Source organism: Corvus kubaryi, unplaced genomic scaffold (genome assembly GCF_017639235.1).
Source record: "Corvus kubaryi isolate FWS band 111438036 unplaced genomic scaffold, C.kubaryi_AGA036_p1.0 124, whole genome shotgun sequence".
In the NCBI taxonomy this organism is placed as follows: Eukaryota; Metazoa; Chordata; class Aves; order Passeriformes; family Corvidae; genus Corvus; species Corvus kubaryi.
In genome coordinates this window covers 87,986-109,597 of record NW_024580659.1, presented here as the reverse complement: position 1 = coordinate 109,597, position 21,612 = coordinate 87,986, and the positions used below count along the sequence as shown (strand labels likewise).

The 21,612-nt window shown below is 38.3% G+C and overlaps 2 protein-coding genes across 3 annotated transcripts in view; one reads left to right on the top strand and one right to left on the bottom strand.

Moving 5' to 3' along the window:
* Nucleotides 1–21,612, bottom strand: part of LOC121659714 (centromere protein P) — a 113,174-nt gene that overhangs the window by 11,565 nt on the left and 79,997 nt on the right. The window lies entirely within an intron of this gene.
* ECM2 (extracellular matrix protein 2) lies at nucleotides 5,370–21,298 on the top strand. 2 transcript variants are annotated; one of them, XM_042018049.1, is made up of 10 exons: nucleotides 5,370–5,589; nucleotides 9,824–10,125; nucleotides 14,161–14,349; nucleotides 15,621–16,100; nucleotides 16,417–16,532; nucleotides 17,236–17,371; nucleotides 18,155–18,312; nucleotides 18,627–18,766; nucleotides 19,854–20,180; nucleotides 20,892–21,298. In XM_042018049.1, the coding sequence occupies exons 2-10, from the start codon at nucleotides 9,849–9,851 to the stop codon at nucleotides 21,091–21,093; spliced, it is 2,025 nt and encodes a 674-aa protein (XP_041873983.1). In that variant the 5' UTR covers nucleotides 5,370–5,589; nucleotides 9,824–9,848; the 3' UTR covers nucleotides 21,094–21,298. The 2 variants fall into 2 exon arrangements, with proteins under 2 accessions (XP_041873983.1, XP_041873973.1); XM_042018039.1 differs by lacking the exon at nucleotides 5,370–5,589 and adding an exon at nucleotides 6,198–6,431.

Below are 21,612 nucleotides of genomic sequence, written 5' to 3'. Positions count from 1 at the left end.
TGCCAAAGTTTGGCCACAAATGCCAATCAGATCATAAAGCAAATGTAATTATTCACTTCATGGGGTGTTTTCAACTTGTGCTCAATTCTGAATTTTGTGCACTGCAGATTTATAAATCTCTAGAAAGGTGATAATCAAAAATATCAATATGGTATTAAAAGTTAAATTTAAAAATTAGATATCTGTACATATACACACATCTATCCTGCCATGTTCCCCCTTCAAACTCTCACTGGCAGAACTGATGTACAAATAATTTTTGCCATTGTCCTCTAATTCACCCAAACCAACCATTTCATGCTACTGTTTGTAATGGGAAAAACATGAATCAACAGGCAAAGACAACCAATTTTTAGATTTAGAAGGAAACCACAAGCAAACTTTGTTATTGTCCTCAAAGTGTCTTCTTGTCCCAGCTGCCAACAAATCCTTCGTTTTGACTAGAATGCTTCAAAATATTTGTGTCCTCAGTTTACATCTCCTTCCTGAGACAGTCTCTCAGTGGAGAGGCATCCTGTTACTAATTCCTGCTTAAATTTAAAACCAATGGGAAAACATCTGAGGCCCCAACAACCAGGATATCAGCAAGTCACAGGAACCCAACCACATCTCCCTGTCAACATCTCAAACCACCAGTTTTATCTGTAAGATCAAGTTCAATTTTCACATGTCACTTCTGATACAGTCTAAGATGGCAACAGTGCACAAGAGAAGCTTAAAAAATGATGCATTCCCTTTTCAGAGAAGTACATAGTGTTTTATATGGAAATGGAAAGTGCAACCAAGCATGACCAAGGAACTGGAAACGAGCTGAAAAGGGCAAACAAATAAAGACTATTAGAATAATCACATACTGTTATTTTCTATATTTAATATATTTAAAATACAGACTTTTCCACAGCTAGATATTTTCAGTATTTCCTATATTTAAATTCTGTATTTCTTTATAGAATTATTTAAACCACTGAAATTTCTGTATGTTCATGATAGCCCAGCCTTTAAGAGGAACACTGTCCCTTTGCTCTGGTGGGATGTAGCTGCCTTTTGAAGAAATGGAGCTGTGTCTGAGAAGCAATGACAACAGTGAAAGCCTACAGGAGGCTAATAATGGCTTACACTAGAAACTGAACAACTGCTGCAAAACACAATTGTTTTAGAAAAAAGTTGGGAACCTCCCAGTTCTATCGATGAGTAACAATGCTCAATACTGGCACAGGAGAGAAACCAAGCCCCAAGCCGAGCTCATTGTGCTATTTCAGACACACAGAAATGTGCTGAGTTGAGTATTTTGGAAAAACACGAGTCAGCACATAGCTGAAATAGAACTGCCCAATATACAGGGAAGTGTCACCATTTGAACCCCCCAAAAAGGCGGTATTATTTGACAGAAAGGCGGGAGGACAGGGGAAATCATCCATGTTTCGTTACAATGGCCAGGGGTTTGAAGCTCTATTTATTCAAGGTAGGTGGGCAAGTTGCTTTGGAACACCACAGGGAACAGCTCTAGGTAATGATATAACAAAAATTCCACTGCATTTCTTCACTGATGCACATAGAGGCAATATGTGAAAGCTTAAATTTCAGGTAGCTCTAAAGAAAGGCTTTATAAATTACTTCCATCTGTCTGGTCACTGGCATTTTAGATACAATGTGAAGAAAACATACCACAAACTAAAACTGATGCGCTGGGATTGAACAGAAACCCAACCAAGAGGCAACGAGTTGTTGCAATAATTAGTGTCCTCAAAAAGTTAATACTAATGAATACTAATATTCTGTTCCCTGCAGTAAAGAACTGGAATTGGGATGCAGTTACAGTTGAAAATGAAGCTTTTTTAAAATGTAAATAGATCCCAGCCACACACATCTCAGGTTGCAATTTTAGGTTTATTCCCACCTAATGACGTACCCCATGCTTTTTGCAACGTATTATTAATATTTTTAAATATGTGAGGAAAATCTGTGTTTAATATCTCAAGGTTTACCTGCAGTACTTTGTCTTTTCCTGTATTTTTTTCCCGTAAGGATATCTGTGACCACTGATGACTGAAGGAATGCAGTAACTGGAACAGGTTTCAGAAATGCAGTGTACTGCCAGTCCCAGATTCCCCATCTCATGTTTTGTGTTGACTTTAACAGTTATAAATTTTTTTCCCCCATAGCTTTTTTCCGTCTATAAACTTGTGTGTTTGATTTTAAAAAAAGTAAACCACATGAGTAACTGCAAAGTTTAGGATTCCATCTTTGTCTTTGATCAAAACCAGCCAGCAACTACACGGATTCCTCATAACAACTAAGAGTAAAGCAATTTTAAAAAGTCATTCTGTTCTTGTATTTCCTTGGAAGGTTAAAAAACCGCTGCTGTAATTTTCAGTACTGTCTCTTTTCCTTCCAATTCCTGAACAAAGCAGAAAGAACCTCACATTCCTGAATGTGGATGTGTTTTTTGACTCATGGAAATAATATTTTGATCAGTGTTTTAATTAAATAACAGATCCAACTTCAACACAGCTCTTCTGTAAATAACACAGCAAGCCAGGAGGCATAAGTAAAATAGCCACTAATGATATAATGTGAGAGAAGGCTACTGAAAATAAGGATGACTGTGGAACGTTTGAAGCTGTAGAATGTACTCTTGGTGCCAGGTGAGACATGGTAACAGGTACAGAACAATTGGGGTTCCCCGCATTCCCCCCAAGGAAATGGGTATTTTGCAAGCATATAAAATTATCAGAGGTCTGCATGTGGCTACTGCTCACCTCTGGCACCACGAGGGAGATACCACAAAGGGTTTCAGGACAGATCAGAAAAGGAAAATCCTGTATATGCAGGCAGCTGCTGCCCTGTCATGCCCCTGACCAGGCTGCAGCATGCAAAGGAAGAATATTGCAGAATTAAAAAGGGAGGATGGGTAGTATCAGTTTTCCTTTGATGCTCAAGGAAAAAATGATAGGACAACCAGATTGTAATTGTTAAATAAAGGTATAAAGTCTGCAAAATTGTAAACCTTGGCAGGCTGCCTATGTTGAAATGGCTGAGAAAAGAACTTGTGAGGGTGATAGGGGAGGAAAGGGAATAAAGGAATAGAAGGTAAAGCAAACCATGAGATCTGGGCAGCCAAGAGAAGTTGCCTCTGTCCTCGCTGCCTTTCAAAACCAACTGAAGAAGCCCCTGTTCTGGACCCAGCCTTGAGCTGCTCCAAGCAGCAAGGCTGCACTCGCTGACCTGCACGAGCTCGAGCGCACTCACAGCGAGAGGCTGGGAGGCAATTCCAGCAATACTGAACTTATCAGTGGCTGGCTGAAGTAAACACAAGATTTCCTCTGCTCTGCTAGGCCAGGCTACACCTGCCATTCCATTGGCTCAGTGAAGGCTATTCCTGCTCTCATCCTGTTTGGTCTGGCCATTATGAAGATAAAAGATTCCATTTCTAAAAGGTAAGATACAGAACTGAGTTCCATGGTCTCTGTATGCTGTGACCATAAACAGTTATTTCAACTCTTCTTTCTATACTCTGTACTCTTTATGATTTCTATACTTCATAAGTTGGCTTAATAATTTTTATTTTCAAGATATCCTCCTTATATTCCTTCAGCCTGGCATTCTTTGATGACAAAAATACTACACTGCAGGCACCTTAAAGACCTTTCAGAAACACAAATTATTCCTCCTGTTTCAGAATTCTCCATGTATTTAAGTGGCCTTTCAGACAGAGTTTGAAAATCTATAAGCTCTTTTCAGCATCACAGATTCTGTTATAGTAACTTATACATTAATTTTACCTCCTCTGAGGTTTAGAGCAGGGGCACAGTAGCAAATGTTTTTCCTCCCTCCATTAACTCCTACAGAAAGGAGCAAAATTGCTAAAAAGGAAAACAACAATAATATTATTGTACACTGACTAATAGTTCTTGTTGTGAAAGGAAAAGAGAAGAATCCATGCCAGAGGCTCCAGGCTTCCACAGCCATTTCTCACATCCTATGGCTCTTGCTCAAGACACAAACCAACAGTGGCAGTTTGCCCTAAGATACAAAATAAAAAAAAGTTATTCTAATTATTAGTCACTGCTGTTTACTCTGCCTCTTCTCTCCTCAAAGGAGACAATTCCACATGAAGGCATCTTAACAGACCAAAATATTCCCCTTGCACAGCTCATTTCAAACACTGGCCATGGGATGGACAGACATAACACGACTTGCAGATGAAGCACATTGGCAACTTGCTCTGCTCTTGGATGAGCTATTCCCATAAACACAGTAAATATTAGATCCCTGAGGACACAGCAATGTTTGCACTCACACAGACACTACCTGAACTGTGTATGTCTGAAATCATTTGCCATCCTAGTCTGAACTTTTAGCAGAATATACATTTTTTTTCTTCATTTATTATGACAGCAATTTTATGTGGAAATTTTTAATGTAAATAATAATATTAAAGCCAATTATTAATCTCACACAGATTTAAATCTTACTGAAAGGTAGCAGATGATGTCTATTTTCAGACACTGGTTTTTCCAGTTAAAAACCCTAAACCCTCTTGATACCAGGCAGCCATGGGTCACTCTTTTACAGCTCCTACAATTTTCAAGTGTTACTGCTCATTGCAGGAAGGTGCAATGCCATTTTCATGAACCTGTGTCTTTGCAGATCCCTTAAGCTGTCTTTACTTCTTCCTTAATACAAGTTGAGAAGAATATAAGCAAAGGCCTCACAGACATACAGTGAAAATCCTAAATCCTCCAAGCAGACTGAAGGATCTCTTAAGGTGTGTCTGAATCTACACATCACTAATGAAGACAGGTTGAGAGACTTGGGGCCATTTGGCCTGGAGAAGAGAAGGCTTTGGGACCTTAGAGCCCTTTCCAGTGCCTAAAGGGGCTCCTGGAGAGCTCGAGAGGGACTTTGGCCAAGGGCATGGAGTGACAGGACAAGGGGAAAGGCCTTAAGCTGAAGGAGGGCAGGGTTAGATGGGATATTAGGAAGGAATTCCTCCCTGTGAGGGTGGGGAGGCCCTGGCACAGGCTGCCCAGAGAAGCTGTGGTTGCCCCTGGATCCCTGGAAGTGTCCAAGGTCAGGTTGGACAGGGCTTGGAGCACCCTGGGATAGTGGAAGGTGTCCCAAGGCAGAGGGGTGGAATGGGATAAACTTTAAAGTTCCTTCCTTCTGGATTTTCACTCCATTTTTTAAGTGACTGTCTCCATTCCCTTCTAACAGCTCCAGATAAATTACCAAAATTTAGTATTTCTTCTTTTGCTTTTGCAAAGCAGAGCACAGTGGGAAGTGAATGCCTATTTTAAGAGACAATGTGTTCTCCCAGGATCTTTCCGCCACACACCAGTTAACAATTATGGTTAACTCAATGGTTACACCATTCCATGACTATCTGTCTAAATATTCCTCAGAGTGTGAGCGCAAGCAAACGACCAATTTTTAATGTCAGCAGAACTCAGACAACTCAGCCTCCCAGGTGAATTTGTCATTTTGAAGCTCACCAGACCCATCCATCCCATCATCCACCCGGACACTCCGCAGCCGCGCGATCTGGGGATGCAGGAAAAGGCTCTGCTGGCGCACACAGGACCTGTGGTAATGTACCCTTCTTCCCTCCCTTCCCTCACACTCCCTTCTCCTCTCTGGATCAGTAACTTCCCCGCAGCTTCTGCAGAGCTGAGCTTCAGGATCATGTTTCAGGATGTAATTAGCCTTACAAAGAGAAAAAATGAAGGGAAAGTGCTCCGGTCGTTTTATTTTCCATGCATAAGCTACAACTCGCAGTGAAATCATTGCTGTAAATAGACAAAAGAAAAACTTTCCATGCTAAAACTTCAACAACAAGGTTTGCTGCTTATAGATGACAGGCTTTTTAAGTGCAGGAGGGGATTAAGAAAACATGAATTGAAAAAAAAAAAAAAAGTTCTAATTTTAATAAATGCTTTTATATTAAGGCTACATCTACCAAAGTGTATTAGATCTTGTTATTTTAAATAAATCTACATTAAAGTCATGCCACCTGGAAACTAAACTTCTAAATACATAAACCAGCACCGAATAAAATACACATTTTTTTTTTGTTTCTTTTGAAAACACTCCATTTCCTTGTTCCTTATGTGACTGTAAGTACTGGAAAAGGATTTCCAGCTGTGCCTTGTCAGCCTCGGGACCGAAGGCATTGTGCTGCTCCTCATTTGCCCGAGCGAGGTTCCAGTGCTCCGAGCACCAGCACGAGCTGAGTGTCTGCACACAGAACTCAGCCCTGGGTCCCCAGGGGAAGAAGCTATTTCAGACTTAACTAAGGAATCATCTCACATGTTTCAACAATCCCTACAGTTTCTCTGTTTGTTTTAAAGATATCACTGAGATTTTTGTTTCATTTGCAACGGGAGACTAAATGACAGCAAGCAGAATCTGCTGTTAGGTTAGATTACAAGGTAAAATGTTTTACATTTTAAATTACTGCTTAAAGCATGGTGTTGAATGGCTTAAACTTCATGTTAACTTTGCAAATATGTAATATTTGAAATGAAATAATGTGGGCTATATTTAGCAATACTGAACAGAAATGCTTTTCTAGATAAAGTGTGCAATACCCCTTGAGCTGCTTTTTGTTCTGTCTGAATGTTTGCCATGCACATCCAACTTAAACTAACAGAAAGTGCAACTGGTCTGGCTGCTATGAATAAATGTAACTCATTTCTGTGCAATGCATTTAAAAAAGTGTCAGTGAAAAATCTTGGTAAAGCACTTTAACCCCTGTGTGTCGTGAGAAATAATGCTGACACCTTAGGAACGTGTTTGAATTTAGACTGAATGGATAAAGACGGATTATTTAATAAATTCTGATACTCTGGTATTTCTAAAGGCTCTCTCCTTTAAAAAATTAACTATTTCCATTAACATAACAGCAAACTGACAGATACTGAAGATAAAGCTACAAATTACTGAACACATTACATAGAAAAAGTAAAGGTAATAAAGATGCTTTCACATACTGTGCCTAATCTAAATATTTATGGGTAAAATGAAAATTGGTATATACTGCTGTGCAGTATATATATACACTGCATAGCAATGCAGCCACATTGAGAGGATGTGGCAACACAAACAATTAATTTAATTACACTGGCTAGCTATAACTTAATTTACTATGCAATGATTTATTATAAAAGTCATAAATTGAATAGGCTGAATCTCCCCAAATTAAAAGCTGGCTGGCCCTATAAAAAATACAATCTCCTGAGAGATAATCTGAGGATCCCAGACATGGGCAGGAAAGGCCCAAAGCACCCAAGGCCTTTCAATTTGGGCCTTAAAATATGAGGCAGCACTTGTTAAATAAGGCAAGGAAAGAACTCAGCAGCCCGAGTTCTGCATGCAAAGAACACCATTTGGTTGAAAGTAGCAATAGTAAGCTTTCAGTGCTGAAGAGTTAAATTGGTGTAAAAAAAGGTTCATATAAACTCACATATATGAACAGGATTAGTTTATAAAGACTTTTTTTGGGGGGGTGTGGTGTGTTTTCTGTTGTTTTGTTTCTGATTTTAAAATTTATATTTATAAAGTATTCTATGAAACCAAGTTTCACTTTAAAATAATTTGATTTATTATAGAATTTTACTCTTTAAGTTCCTAGCAAAACATCTTTTGTACAGTTAATGTAATATAATTCACCCTATATTATTCCTGACTTTTAAAAAGAGATGGAGAATGGAAAAGTATTTCAGTCATGCCATTCATTTTGTGTCTCTGGTCACAGGAAGAAATAGTTAAATGTTAAAAAAGCCCAAGTGTAATGTAGCAGCATTGTTAATTGCACAGCTATGGTGTTATTATAGAGTACCCCAGAAAAATGGGACCATAATTAAGATGTCAGAAACTTGACAGAACGAACACACATGTTCAAGCCTTTCCTTTGTACCTCCAGTTTTCCCTGAGGGCTCTTAGTGTGTTTCAGCCCAGCTGGTGGAACAGAAGTTTCCTGTGTAATTTTATAGCCACTCATTACCATGCAAGTCAGAAACCAAAGGCATTGGGTCATTTGTCCTGAGGCACTCAGAAATGAGCACTTTCTCAACAAGAACAGGCATTTTCAATGCAGAGGGCAAGCTCCTGCAGCTATCTGATATGTTAACTAACAGCAATTTCTGTAAATAAAAGGCTATAGAGTCTGTACAGCATTTTGGAATAAGTGATTTCTGAGAAAGCAGCAAACTAAAGATTGGATTCATTTCAAAACCTGCCATTCCAGGAGATGCTGTGAAGATTTGTGGGAGATGCTTGCATCTCAAATTCCCTTTATATAGAAATAAAAACATTAACTTCAAATCCTGCAAATTAATATCTAAATTTGCCATAACATTTTAAAATTAAAACAGTTGAACACAGAAACGACAATATTAAAAAGAAGTAAAATGCGGACTCTCAAGCTTATTTACTGCCAACTTCCCATTTTAAAATATGAGGTTAAAAAAAATGAGAATTACGATGTGGAAAGCATGAAAAACATGCAATCAATCATGTGCCTTATGTTAAAGAACAGTTAGGCAACTTGTACCAAAAACTTGGCCTGTTCTATAAATCAGAAAATACCAAGATGAACAAGCTTTTTAACAAAATCTAAATCAGGCAAAAACCCAGTTCAAGTTCCTGAAATAATACTATCCAGTATTTACTCAACATAATTATAATAAGATCAACTCCAAAGTGAAAGATGACATATAAAGCCAGACTGATGAACATTAAGAAAAAGCTTTTTTTAATCCCCTCAAAAGTTCCTTTGAGAAAAACCATGGACACGCTCTAAGCCTTGTCTTGGCAACAAAGCCCGAGAGCTCCAAGTTCTTCACTAATTCTCACTCTCCCAAGAACATAAATGTCCTGTCTCTGCTGTGTCAGTTAAAATAGGCCACAGGACAGAAGCATTTCCTTTTTGAAAGAATTATGCATCAGAGCTCTGACAAATCATTAATAACCCTGGATATGCAGGGCCTTATTTTCCACACTGGTACAGCAATCTACTGCTGGATACGCTTCCTGTGCATACTCCTGAATCCTGACTGCTCTGTTTTGGAATGCCACCTATTGGTGACAGTAAATGTAATTTTTCTGTCACAAGCATAAGAAGGCCCAATTATTTTGAATTTCTTAATAAGTAAATGCAGAACACAGCCCATTATAGATTAACCTGATTAGACCCTACACTTTATAAAAACTTCCACTGGAAAAGCAGCTGTGGGATGTCACAAATAGCACAAACTTCCTGAAGGTCTCCTCTGCAGAACCAAGCAGATCTGTTAGAGAAGAGGATGGCCAGAGACAGATGGAAAAGCAACATCTTTTCATTTACAGTGAAAAAATGCCGTGCACAGAAATGCCAACCAAAAACATTTGGGGCAGCACGTCACAAATGAATTGGGCATTTTTCTGTTACTTTGCCATTCCCAAGCCCAGAAGTTACAACACCCTGGAAGAAATACTAGCAATCACAAGAAAAAAAAAAAGAAGACACACTTTACAGAAGTCTCGAGAAGTCCCTTGCTGGAAGCAGCAACAATTACTGAACTGCCAATGCACTGCAAATCTAAAGCACCTCTTTGAATGCAGCCCCAAATACAAACCAGCACCTGTTTGACTGTGACTGCTGAGAATCACTAAAATCAAATTGGTCATGTGGCTCTCAGAGGGCAATTCCTTTCCGAGGGGAAACTCGGTTATATTTGCCCTACCATGTATTGGTTCACCTGCCTCGAAAAATGCCCTGTGTGACTGACGTATTCCTAAAAGCTCTCCAGGTACCTAACTTCCCTCTCTTTTCCCATTCCAGGATACTCTGTGGGACACACAAGACCATGCAGGCACCATCCTTACTCTGTTATTTCCTGCTGGTCTCGCTGTGCACTGACTTTTGCCCAGCTGAAGGCGGTGCTGGCAGGAGGCAGAGGAGGAGGATGCGCCAGCAAGGGCTGGGAAGGAGCCCCTGGGCAGGGCGCAGGGCCCCGAGGACCCCCGGGATGGAGCCCCCGGGGCCCAGGATCCCCCTCATTAACATTGATGACAGCGTGATGGGGGTGTTTGACTCCCTCGTGGGGCTGGGGGAACATGAGAGCACCTACAGTGTCTTACCAGGTGAGAACAGAGCCCCTCTGCTCCTTGTGGGGGGCTGACTTTTCATTTCAAACATATCAACTCATTAAAGCTTTATTTTAGCTCACTTGCCACATATACCTGCGGCCTTCCATGGTAGTTTGGTGGTTGGCACATGAGGCTTTTTACGTGAATCCTGCTCTGCCAAGTAACAGCAATATTTCCTGCAATTTTTCTGCGTTATTTTTTGATCTAAACTAACAAAAAATTTGTTGGGATATTTTCATAACTTCAAAAGTGTAGCAAGTTTGAAGGCCATTTTGAAGAATTTATTGCTCAATAAGTCAAATAACATTTCACTGAAGCCCCAACACCAGTAACATAAGTGTTCATTAAAATGAATTCAAGTTCTTTTATTTTTACTTTATGGGTTGCATTTCTGAAAAGCAAACTATGTCTACGTGCAAACTTTCAGGAATAATTCTTGATTTTGTAAATAACTTACTAACACTTGGTAGTAGTTGCAATATGGAAGTTACACTATAAACAAGATGCTTACGATAGAAAACTAAATTCAGAGAGAAAAACCCTCATTCAATAAAGAATCTAAAAATCAGTGATCCATTCAAAAACCAGTAACTTCTGAATAGCACTATCAGTACTTTTCAATTTGAAACCAGTCATTAACCAATCAAAAATTATTAGATGTTACAATGTTCCATTTCTTTTCATAGAAAGAGGTTTGAAGGTTGAAGAAAAGACAGTGGGATGTTGTAAGGAAATACAAGGTTGTGTCCTCTCTGTAGATACAAAGATACAGGTATTCCATTCCTCCATCAAGAGAGCACACACTAAGTAAAATATTCATATGCAGTTTAATTAATTTTATGGAACAAGAAAAGAATGCCCTGATTACCATATTCTATATAAATGATAATAATTTATTTTTATAAGCAAGAATTTAAGCCTTTCAGTGTCTCCCACAACAGACATGACCACTGGGTTGAGAAGTCTCAAACATAAATTAGCCACATTTTCTCCACAATTACTGTTTATTGTGAGTCCTTATTTTCAGAAAGGCTGAACCACCATTTCAAATCAAATATTTGAAAGTAAGGGGTTTGAATAGGAAAACTAGCAAAATTCTGGACTGTGGCATTTCCAGTGTGTATTACAATATTATACATATTACTAATGTCAAACCTTTAATTTAAAAATATTTTTAAAATTAAACAGAGGAAAATACCACGTAAGTAGCATACACTTCATGTAAGATATTCCAGAGTTTCTGTCAGGACCATCAGTCATGCTGAAATAATGCACAGCTCTTCCCCCTCCCCGCCCCGCTTGTTTCTTTCTATCTGGACTTGCATCCAAAAGCTGAGCTAAAACCACTGAACTCATTTTATTTGGAACTCCATGCTGAATTTACACCATATTTCCAAAGGTTAAAAGTCCTATGCTCATCTGCCAAAGACTGGAACCACAAGGTATTTTTTAGTCTAGCTTTTAAAGTTCAAAATTTTTTCAAGTTAATGTCAGATTTGGAAAAAACAGAGCCTATTAAATAATAGAACACTATTATTAATCATGCTCCAGAATAGAAGAAAATGCAATCCAAACATTAATTTCCATTCTCTTAGCTACTTGTTTTGATCTTAGCAGACTAAAAATAAAAAATCCACCCCAATTTACAGATATACGCAGGATGAAAATTAACAGTTAAATGGAAGTTTAACAGTAACCAGACGTATCTCCTTCCTCCAGATTAGAATCATGTGAATATTTAAATTAAATCAAACAGTTGGCCACAACATAAGACAATCTGCAGTTGTCTGTCCATGAGGTAGAGCAGAGTAGGATGGTCACTGTTTCTAATCTCTCTTGACCCCCACTTCTCCCTGCTTGCACCACCAAGCTGAAGTGACTCAGTGGTCAGGAAATTTAAGGAGCATCTCAGTAGAGCCTTTATTGTGTCTCACAGGGGTTCTGAGAATCCCCAGCAGTGCCAGACAGTAGTTCTGACAGTAGTGCACCAAAAGGGTCACACTGCTCCTGCCTTATGCAACTCTAGTGTACACAGAAAAAAGGATCATTTGTTACAGAAGCCTGCAGAGGCCAAGCCTGATAACTCCTATCTTTATGCTTATTCAGACAAGATCTGCACTGACTTCAGATACAGTCTAGTAGCTAAAACAAAAGAAAGAATTTTAGGAAGCACAGAAGAATTTTCTTCCCAGGCCAGATTATGCTCCTCTGGAACAGCTGATGTTTTATTGTTTAACATGAGAAGGTGCAGGATTCTTTTTGTGTTTCTTTTGGAGATTATTTAAAAGAAATATTGTGGTGTACTGGCAAGCATATAAACCTCAAAGTTAGGATCCAGCAAACAGCTGGATTGCAGATACCTGGGTAGAATGACAAGGGACTTAAAGCCAACTAACACTTGGCCTGGGCTAATTCCTCTCCTCCTGCAGCTGACATGGTTGGAGTTGCTTAGAGCACAACTTTACGCAGCTGAAATGATGCAGAGATGTCCCAGACCTTTGAAGAACCAAGACGCAACTACTCAAAATGTTAATTTCTCACCTTTTCCATCCTAAGAGCAATTTAAATCGCAGCATTTTTAAAAATATATGGAATAGAGAGGATCATCCAAATTAGATGATTCTGATAATTAATTTTTCCTGTAGAAAACAGATTCATACCCAATGGTCTTTAAGTAGAAGGACAAAGAAAGAACCTTTGTTATGAAGCTGACAGTAGGACTACCTTGAAAGACTTTGCAAAATGCCTCATTTTGAGACAAATATTAATTCCAGAGACATTTCAAACCAAATATTTACAATATTCTGACAAGGTTATTTAGAGGCTCTCCTGAATACTCTTATTAAAACTGAACACCCAGGCACTGAGCAGGGCGGAGTGTGGGAAAAACAAACCCTGCAAACAACTCCTCCAAAGACAATTTGTGTACCACAAATGAAAGTCTCTTGGCATGCAGATTCAGGTGAGATAAGGTTTTTCTGCTGTATTAACTTTCATCTGAAGGAGGAAGTCAAACTGAATAGGAAAAAAGGAAATTTCTTTTTCTTTATATGCAGGGAAGTACAAAGTTAACTTAGAAATGGGTTTTCATCTTGAAATAACACTTCAGCAATGCATTCTTAGGTTGATTAGAAAGAGGAAAAGGAAGGTGTGGAGGGAGTTCAGCTTCTCAACGAGATTTAGAGGTACACTCATAAATAGGAATATTTGCATGGGAAGAAGAATCTCAGCCTTGGCTTTCCTTCTCTCAAAAGACCAAAAATAAAAAAGTATCTTGCTGAAGAGCAACATTTGTCCTGGAGTCTGGGAAGGATCTGCCCAGGGAAGACTCTGCTGAGGGAAACTCCACCGCTGGAAGGAAGAGAAACTGGGATTAGTTTCCTTCCCAAGTCTCTGTGCTCTCCAAATCACTTGCCTACTGAGTATCTGAGTAGAGCTCAAAATACTACATTTCTTTCTGAAAATTTCAACTGGTACCCTGGGGAGATCTCAATCTTTTGTAGATGCATGTCCAGAAACCTAAGAGACAGAGTATTTCACAGCACAAGCTGTTCTAGATTGCTACTTTTCTAGCAAAGGGTTTTTGGTTTTTTTTTTTTTCAGATAAAGCAAGTTCCAGGGAAGTGGAGATTTTTGCCATCTCATCAGTCATCCCAGAATGGACTTTACTTCCACCAAGCCTAGGAACTGTCACTATAAACCGAATATTGTTACCCTCCCAGTTCCGTAGGGCCTTCATAAAGCTTTCTCATTTAACATGCAAGATATTAGAAAAGATCTCTGGTGCACAAGAGAGGAATAGAAGGCCTGGAAAAAATATTCAGGTTTTGCATGACTGGAGATTACTAATAAACTGAAGAAAATACAGCTATGAAAAGTAAGGAATAAGGAGAAGATCCTTTAAATAGGGTGTATTTTACGTATTTTCAAAATAAGAACAAAATAGCAGTGCTTCTTTCCAAAGTTTTTAATGAACGCTGTTGGTTGAGTTTAAGTGTTTAACTCCAGTTTCCCATTTTCTGTTCCTAGGAAAGAAGGGGCAGTGCACAGCTAATGGGATGATCATGTTTGATAAAGCCGTGTGGTCTCCCAAGCCCTGCGTCACCTGTCTCTGCTCCAAGGGAGAGGTGATCTGTGACACAACCATGTGCCACCCTCTGAAATGTCCCCAGACCATCATTCCTGCAGGAGAATGCTGCCCAGTGTGTTCTGAGACTGGTATGGGACACCACAGATTTACTGGTTTGAAATTGCCTCGTTTAAAACCTAACACAAACACTGCATTTAATGATCCTGAGAGTTACAAGGTACACGTTTTCCTGAATTCCATGATAAAAGCAGCTCTTCAGTGTTTCCACTCAAGCTGACCTCAGTTTCTCAGAGTACTCTGTTAGATGAGTTTGATACAACATTTAAAGAAAAGATGATGCTAAATATGCAGTAGTAAAGACAATTGTATTTATTTTTTTTTTTTCCCCTTTCTGGTTCTCTCCTACCTCTACAAAATTTTGTAGATATAAGAAGAAATAACATCTATTTATATTTTCTATCCCACTTCCATTTACAAAGGATCAGCCAATAACTACTGGCCATTATAAATGTATTAGACATACAGAGTGCAAAAAACCGCAGCTATTTGATATAAATCAAGAGTAGAAAGTCAATTCGCACTCTTGTGAGCCAAAGAACTACAATCTTGCTTTTTCACAGTAATTTAAATAAAATCAGTACCTTTAAAAAGAAAAGGAATGGAGGAGAGAAGTATGAGATGCAATTTCCTTCTTTTCCTTCCCGCACTCCCAATATCTTATATCTGCAAAGTACTGAACGCAATCTCCTCTTGCTGTAAGAAATATTTATCCTCGTGTGTATGTGCATGTGACACTCTGAGACAAGACATCATAGGAATTAACTGGAGAACTGTAAAAGTCATATTGACTGAAACACTTAAACTCCTTTTATTGGAATTGTCCTATTATGGAAATAAAAACTGCATTTTGGTAATGAAGGTAATGCATTTCCCTGGTGAGATCCCCACCTGCAGCCAACTCCTCCCCTGATAGTTCCTTCTGGACGAGAACAAGTCTTGACCTCTGTGAATTTTTTCCAAATTACCTCCCACTCCCAGACACATTATTTTTTCTCTTTAGACACCTCCATCAACACAAACTCAATAATTAATAATAAGTCAAAAAGGAAGATAATGAAAGCTATATTAATTTTTCCACCTTTTTTTCTGGACTTGTCATGAATCATAGCTGTGTACAAACTGTTCTGTATGGCTGGCTCAATCATTTCTCAGTCAAGTGTCTCTTTTCTCAAGCAGCAATCTAACACCACATTTTTATTCTTCAAACCATATTCTAGAGGAGCACTATTCTACAGCCATAGTTTTTTACTGTATGTGGGAAACAGTGCTTACTAATATTTTAGTTTCTTATCAGACTCTTTTGTGTTGTTTTGGGTTTTTTTGTCATTGCCCTGGCCAGCCTCCTCTTTGGACTCCAGCATAATTTCACTGGATGACATCAGTGAGTTGTCTGGTGATTCCCCAGAACCCAAGGACCTCAACAACACCAACGTTCTGCCATCAGCACAAACTCAAATGGAAAAGGACGAGCTGCTTCCAACAGAAGTGACAGAGATTAGAGACAAAGAGGGTCACAAAAAAGGGGAAAAGAAAAGAAAAAGGAAAGGCAGAAAGAATCGCCAGAGGCACAAAGGGCATCGCAGAGAGAAGCTGCCTGTCCCAAGAGCGGGAGCTGAAGGAGATGTGCAGTATGAAAGTGATGAAGACGATGGTGCTTTCAGAATTCCAGCTCATTTCCCAATTCCTGTTCCACCCGTAGAAGCTCCTCCTTTGCCATCTGGATGTTCCACCTCGGACACCACAGTAAGCTGCATTAATGCCAAACTTACACAAATACCACCCATCTCAGATCCAGACCTAACAAGTTTAGACCTTACAGGTAATTAATGGGTCTACTTTGCATGACTTTTGTGACATTATCCACCCTCAAAGGTAGTCAACAGCACTGTTAAGGCTTTGTCATTCCTTACCACAGAAAAGAATTAGAATTAATTTTACAGTTAAGCCTTTAAAACAATGAATTGCAAACATAAGATTTGCATACCAGTGTTTAAATACTAAGATGAAGATATCTACACACAATTATTGTCCATAATGCAGCTGGTTTTTTGACATATTTTCTATGTGCAATACTACACAGCTCAGGTGCAGACTGTATTTCATAATTCAAACTTTTCTCTTGCCTTCTGTTCTAGGAAATAGCATCACTGCTATCTCAGATGAAGCATTCAATGGGATACCTAATTTGGAATGGATTGATCTGAGTAAAAATAACATTACCTCTCCTGGCATAGGTCCCAAAGCATTCAAAGTAAGAAAGCCTAACTCTTCTGCTACCCTCTCAATAATTACTGCTTAAAAGTGTTTTTTGCTTTTCATTTTATGAATCTAAATCACTTTTCACCTTGTATAGGTAAACACTGTATAATTACTGTACAGGCAAACCTGGCTACTTCAAGAAATCTCTCACCATAATCAAGAATTAAAATTAGGATATGATTTTTCATACCAATTTTTAAAGATAGCTTAAGCATAAAAATCCTCACTTACTGAAACAGTTGTTGTCTTTCTGCCTGAGTAAATTTGCTGACCTACAGAAAATCCTCAATTTGCTCACAAATGAAGAGGATAAGCACATAATTTCTAAATGCATGTACTTTGAAGTCCTAAATACTGCACAATGTAGTGAGGCAATACTTCCAAGATTCACAGAGAGCAGCAGGAATGCAAACAGTGATCCTGGGGAACTGCAGCAGGGCTGTATGGAAGCTCTTCCAGTTACACATGACATTAACTGGCACTTTTGTTAATATTTAGCAGAAAGAAACCAATTAATTAGACTGATAAGAGAAAACATTACTTTTTAATTCAAAACAGTGGATATGACTGCACTGCTGCTGAAAACCTTTAAAAGTGTGTGTTTAAGAAAATCTTAACTATGATTATATTGTATGTTTAACTGAGTATTTTGCACCTTGATAATCAAAGTGCTCTTTCTTCATCCCTGTGATAAGATCTTGAAAAAGCTGAAACGTTTGTATCTGGATGGAAATATGCTGGTACATATCCCCTCTGAACTGCCATCAGCTTTGGAAGAAATAAAAATAAATGACAACCAACTTCATGCCATCGATGAAGATGGCTTAAAAGGTATTTAAATAACTAATGTCAATTATATGAAGAGCGTAAAATAAATTTGAAAACCTGAACGCTGAACCAAATGCACCTGGTTTGACATAGAAAAATAACTGTTAGCCTTATGGTGCCATGTTTTCAAAAGGCAACAAAAGCTGAAAGATTTGCATGACAAAGTATTTGAAAAATTACATTTTCCCTTCTAATGCAACTGCTCCTCCCCCAAAGCAGCTTCTATTTAAGGTCACTAAATAAAGGTGAATTTGAAATATGCTGAAGACACCTCCTATCCCCACCTGGAAGCTGATGGCTTTATTTGTGGTGAAACCATTTTAGTTATTTTTAAATTGCAAGGAGGAGAACAGAATTTGATGTCCATGAAAAATCAGGGAGAATATAATTGGAGTCAACCATGATCGTTTTAAGCCAAGTGAAACACAGGCTGACAGAAAAAAGAGAAAGAAAAAAGAAAGGGTGCCATCCATATCAGAATTTGATGGACTTTTTTGCTTCCTTTCCTCTCCTGCCAAAAGGGTCCCACCTAAACTGGATCAGCTGCTGCCCTTTCCATTTGGACTGGGAGAGGAAAATGTAAATAAAGCTTTGTTCAATCTCTAAAGCTCTACGAACTTATAAACAATAGAATTCCATGATTATGAGATAATAAAATCAGTTCATTTTATTTTTTCATTGCTGTGAACTGATCTGGTAATGTTTAAGACTGTTAAATTATGAACGTGTATTTTAACAAGAGATAAGATGGCGTTAATTAACTGAAATTAAACTTTTTCTCCCTAGATTTAAAGAACTTGGTCACGCTGGAATTAGAAGGAAATACACTTAGTGAAGCAAATGTCAGTCCTTTGGCCTTTTATCCTTTGAAAAGTCTCTCTTATTTGCGACTGGGAAGAAATAAATTTAGAATTATCCCACAAGGTCTTCCTGCCACTCTTGAGGTAAAAAGAAAACAAAACAACCAAAATAAATACTAACAACAACAACCCCCCAACAAACACCCAAAAGGTGCAGTTCCTTCTCTTTGCCCTTTCAAAGCAATCTGTATTCCACAAATGAGAAAACAAAACAATTGCTTTGAAAAATTGTGTTTCTGAAGATCCCACTCCAGCTACAAACTGGCTCTGGTTCAGATTCAGAATTAACAGATAGACCAGGTAATACAGAGGACAGGTAATTGCTCCATTTTGAATTTGCAACAGGAAAACCCAGCCTATTCTGATCTCACAGATTTTCTTCCCAAATGCACTTACAGGAGTTATATCTTGAACATAATCAAATTGAAGAAGTGTCAGAAATTTGCTTTAACCACACCAGAAACATCAACATCATTGGACTAAAGCATAACAAACTAGAAGAGCACAGGATAGCACCTTTAGCTTGGATAAACCAAGAGTAAGTACCAGACATTTAAAGTGCATTTATTTTATTTTTCTCTGTTACTAGTGAGTCAGATAATGAAATAAATATTTGCACTTCATTACTTTTAACTTAGAGTTGTAATTATCCTTTGATTTGTTTTCCTTTGCTGATTTTTCTTAATTTCCCTTGCCTAATGGTATAATCTAGAAGATACTCAGCTGTCAAATAGATCTTTTACCTCAAATCTGTACCATATTAACAGAAAAGTCATTATTTTTTCTGACCACCATTCAAAAATAAACATTAATTATAAATAATACTATATACAATTATATGGTAATTTAGTATCAATACATAATTATCTCACAGGTAATTTACAAATAATTCAATATTATCCTGGCTTTATTTCCCATTGGATTAAAAATTATAAAAGTAAATAAGATGAAGGGAAGACAGTGCAACTACCTTGTCTAAGAGTAGAATATAAGCAGAGCAAGCAATGAGAATGTAGGTAGTAAAAGGTGATAGTGCTTTTGATTTTCCTGCTAAATAATTTGCCAAGCTGAGCACAGTACCTGGCCATCACCAGCAGCTGCAGCCCTATCCCTTGATTCCTGAACTTGTAAATTCCTTATTCTGAAAACAACCACGCTGTTACTACTGAGAGCATCTCTCAACCCAGGAAGCGAAGCACATGGGACGGATTAATTCACACAACAATTCCATTTCAAATGGGCTTTAAGAACAAAGCTTAAAACTCCCTGTTAATGGGATACTGACTGAAGTCCCAAGGTTATTCCAGTTCTTCTGTGTAACTCATTATTGCAGCAATCACAAATTGGTCCCTTGGGATTCCCCTGTTCAGCTCCCCCCACCCTCATTACTGAAGATCTCTTCCCATCAACGAAATCTTTGTGCTTGATTGGTAATTCATGACTTAATTCTTTCTATTCCCAGAGTAATTATGCATGACCATGTTCCATAAAACGCATTCTACCCCATTAACAGAAACAAATTTCCCCTGGAAATTTCATTCCCTGGTAATGCCATGAAGCAGAGCCTTGCACAGAACAATCTGAGGGGTTTCAGCCTTTTTTTTTTCTTTTCTCCTTTAATGCAGGAACTTGGAGTCAATCGATCTCTCTTATAATAAGTTGTATCATGTTCCCTCCTATCTGCCAAAATCTTTACTCCATCTGGTACTTATAGGAAACCAGATTGAAAGAATTCCAGGCTATGTGTTTGGCCACATGAGGCCGGGGCTGGAGTATCTCTACCTGTCCTTTAACAAACTCACCGATGATGGCATCGACCCAGTGTCGTTTTTTGGAGCTTACCACTCCCTGAGGGAGCTCTTTTTGGACCACAATGAATTAAAGGCTGTACCCTTTGGGATCGATGAAATGAGAAAACTACGTTTTCTAAGACTGAACAATAATAAAATAAGGTAATTTCCAAGCTCTTTGTTACATTAATGACATTAAAATAAATGTCATAAGACACGCTTTGCTTTAGGAATTTGTTATTTTTAAGTAAATATTCATTAAGAAAATTCTGAAGGAGGAGCGGAATCCTGAGTTTTCTTCTGTAGTATTTCTTAATATGATAAAAGTGAGATTTTGCCCTCCCTTACAGTTACTGAAAATGCTCACAAAGAACTGGTGCACCAGTTCTTTCCAAGATTTTCACCTGTAACAGTGCTTGGGCAGCTAAAATTTGACTGGCACAGCAATCACCAGCAGAGCCCAAAGTGATAACAAAATAATGGGAGGAGTCAGCAGTTGGAGTCACCTGGTGAGCAGATTTCACCAGCCCCAGCTGTGGAGCCAGGGTGTGGGCCCTCTGTGCTGTTTGCACAGCAAAGGAATGACAGAGAGAGGATCTTCCACGTGTCAGACAAAGTTTTCATTCAGCAACACATGGCAATACTTTCCTCAGGAAAAGTAAATATATGACATAAATGAGAAAACAATGCAAAGGGAAAATGTTAAAAAAAAAAAAAAGACTTTTGAAAGTCCTCAATAAATATGTAATTGAGAAAATGTAACGTACTGATTAAGTCAACATTTTCAAATATCTAAATAGACAGCAACTCTAAAATAAATGAAGTTAAGAGTATCTGGAATAACTATATCATGATTCCTGCCCCGTGCCACAGGACGGTGCCCCCCGAACGCATCTGCAGGACTCAGACCAACCACGAGGATGAGGATGAGCACAGTGAGGAGAATGAAGATTCCCACTTGGAACACGTTCACCTTGAAAACAACTACATCAACACAAGGCAGCTCTCCCCACATTCATTTTCATGCATAAGATCCTATTGCAGTGTTGTTCTTAAACCACAGAAGACCAAATAAACCCCCCAGTTCTGCACTGCAACCCCTGTCTCTAGGAATGCAGCTTTATTTATTCTCTCCTACTCACTGGTCTGCTTATTTCTGATTTAAACCCTTCCTACTGCCATAAATATGATACTGTATATTATATACTGAAGTAAGGTACCAGTGTATTTCTTCATATTGTTTCATTATAAAACCATTAAATGTAAAAACTGAAGCTTAAGATTATGACATCAATTTTTATTTCTATTAACACTATTTACTTAAACACAACAGGCCAAACTGTGCCCCCAGGTACACCCTCTATAAGATCAGATTTTAGGATATAAGAATATAACAAAATCCTCAGCTTGGTCCTGTCTTATTTGATTAACTGAATTGAAAACATTTCAAGTAGTACCATCAACTGTAAAAATTGTACATAAAAAAGTCCTTGAGCTATGAACATTCTAGAAATGCAGGAATCAAATGTCTTAAAAAACACACAGTACTGGATTTCCTACCAAACATTTTGTAGTGAGAAGTTCTCTTCCAAGT

What these genes read in the sequence shown, in the direction of transcription:
- ECM2 (XM_042018049.1), top strand. Translation starts at nt 9,849, where the DNA reads ATGCAGGCACCATCCTTACTCTGTTATTTCCTGCTGGTCTCGCTGTGC. An exon ending in CGATGAAGATGGCTTAAAAG is followed by an intron (nt 17,372 to 18,154) that starts GTATTTAAATAA and finishes TTTTCTCCCTAG; the next exon opens with ATTTAAAGAACTTGGTCACG. An exon ending in TTAGCTTGGATAAACCAAGA is followed by an intron (nt 18,767 to 19,853) that starts GTAAGTACCAGA and finishes CCTTTAATGCAG; the next exon opens with GAACTTGGAGTCAATCGATC.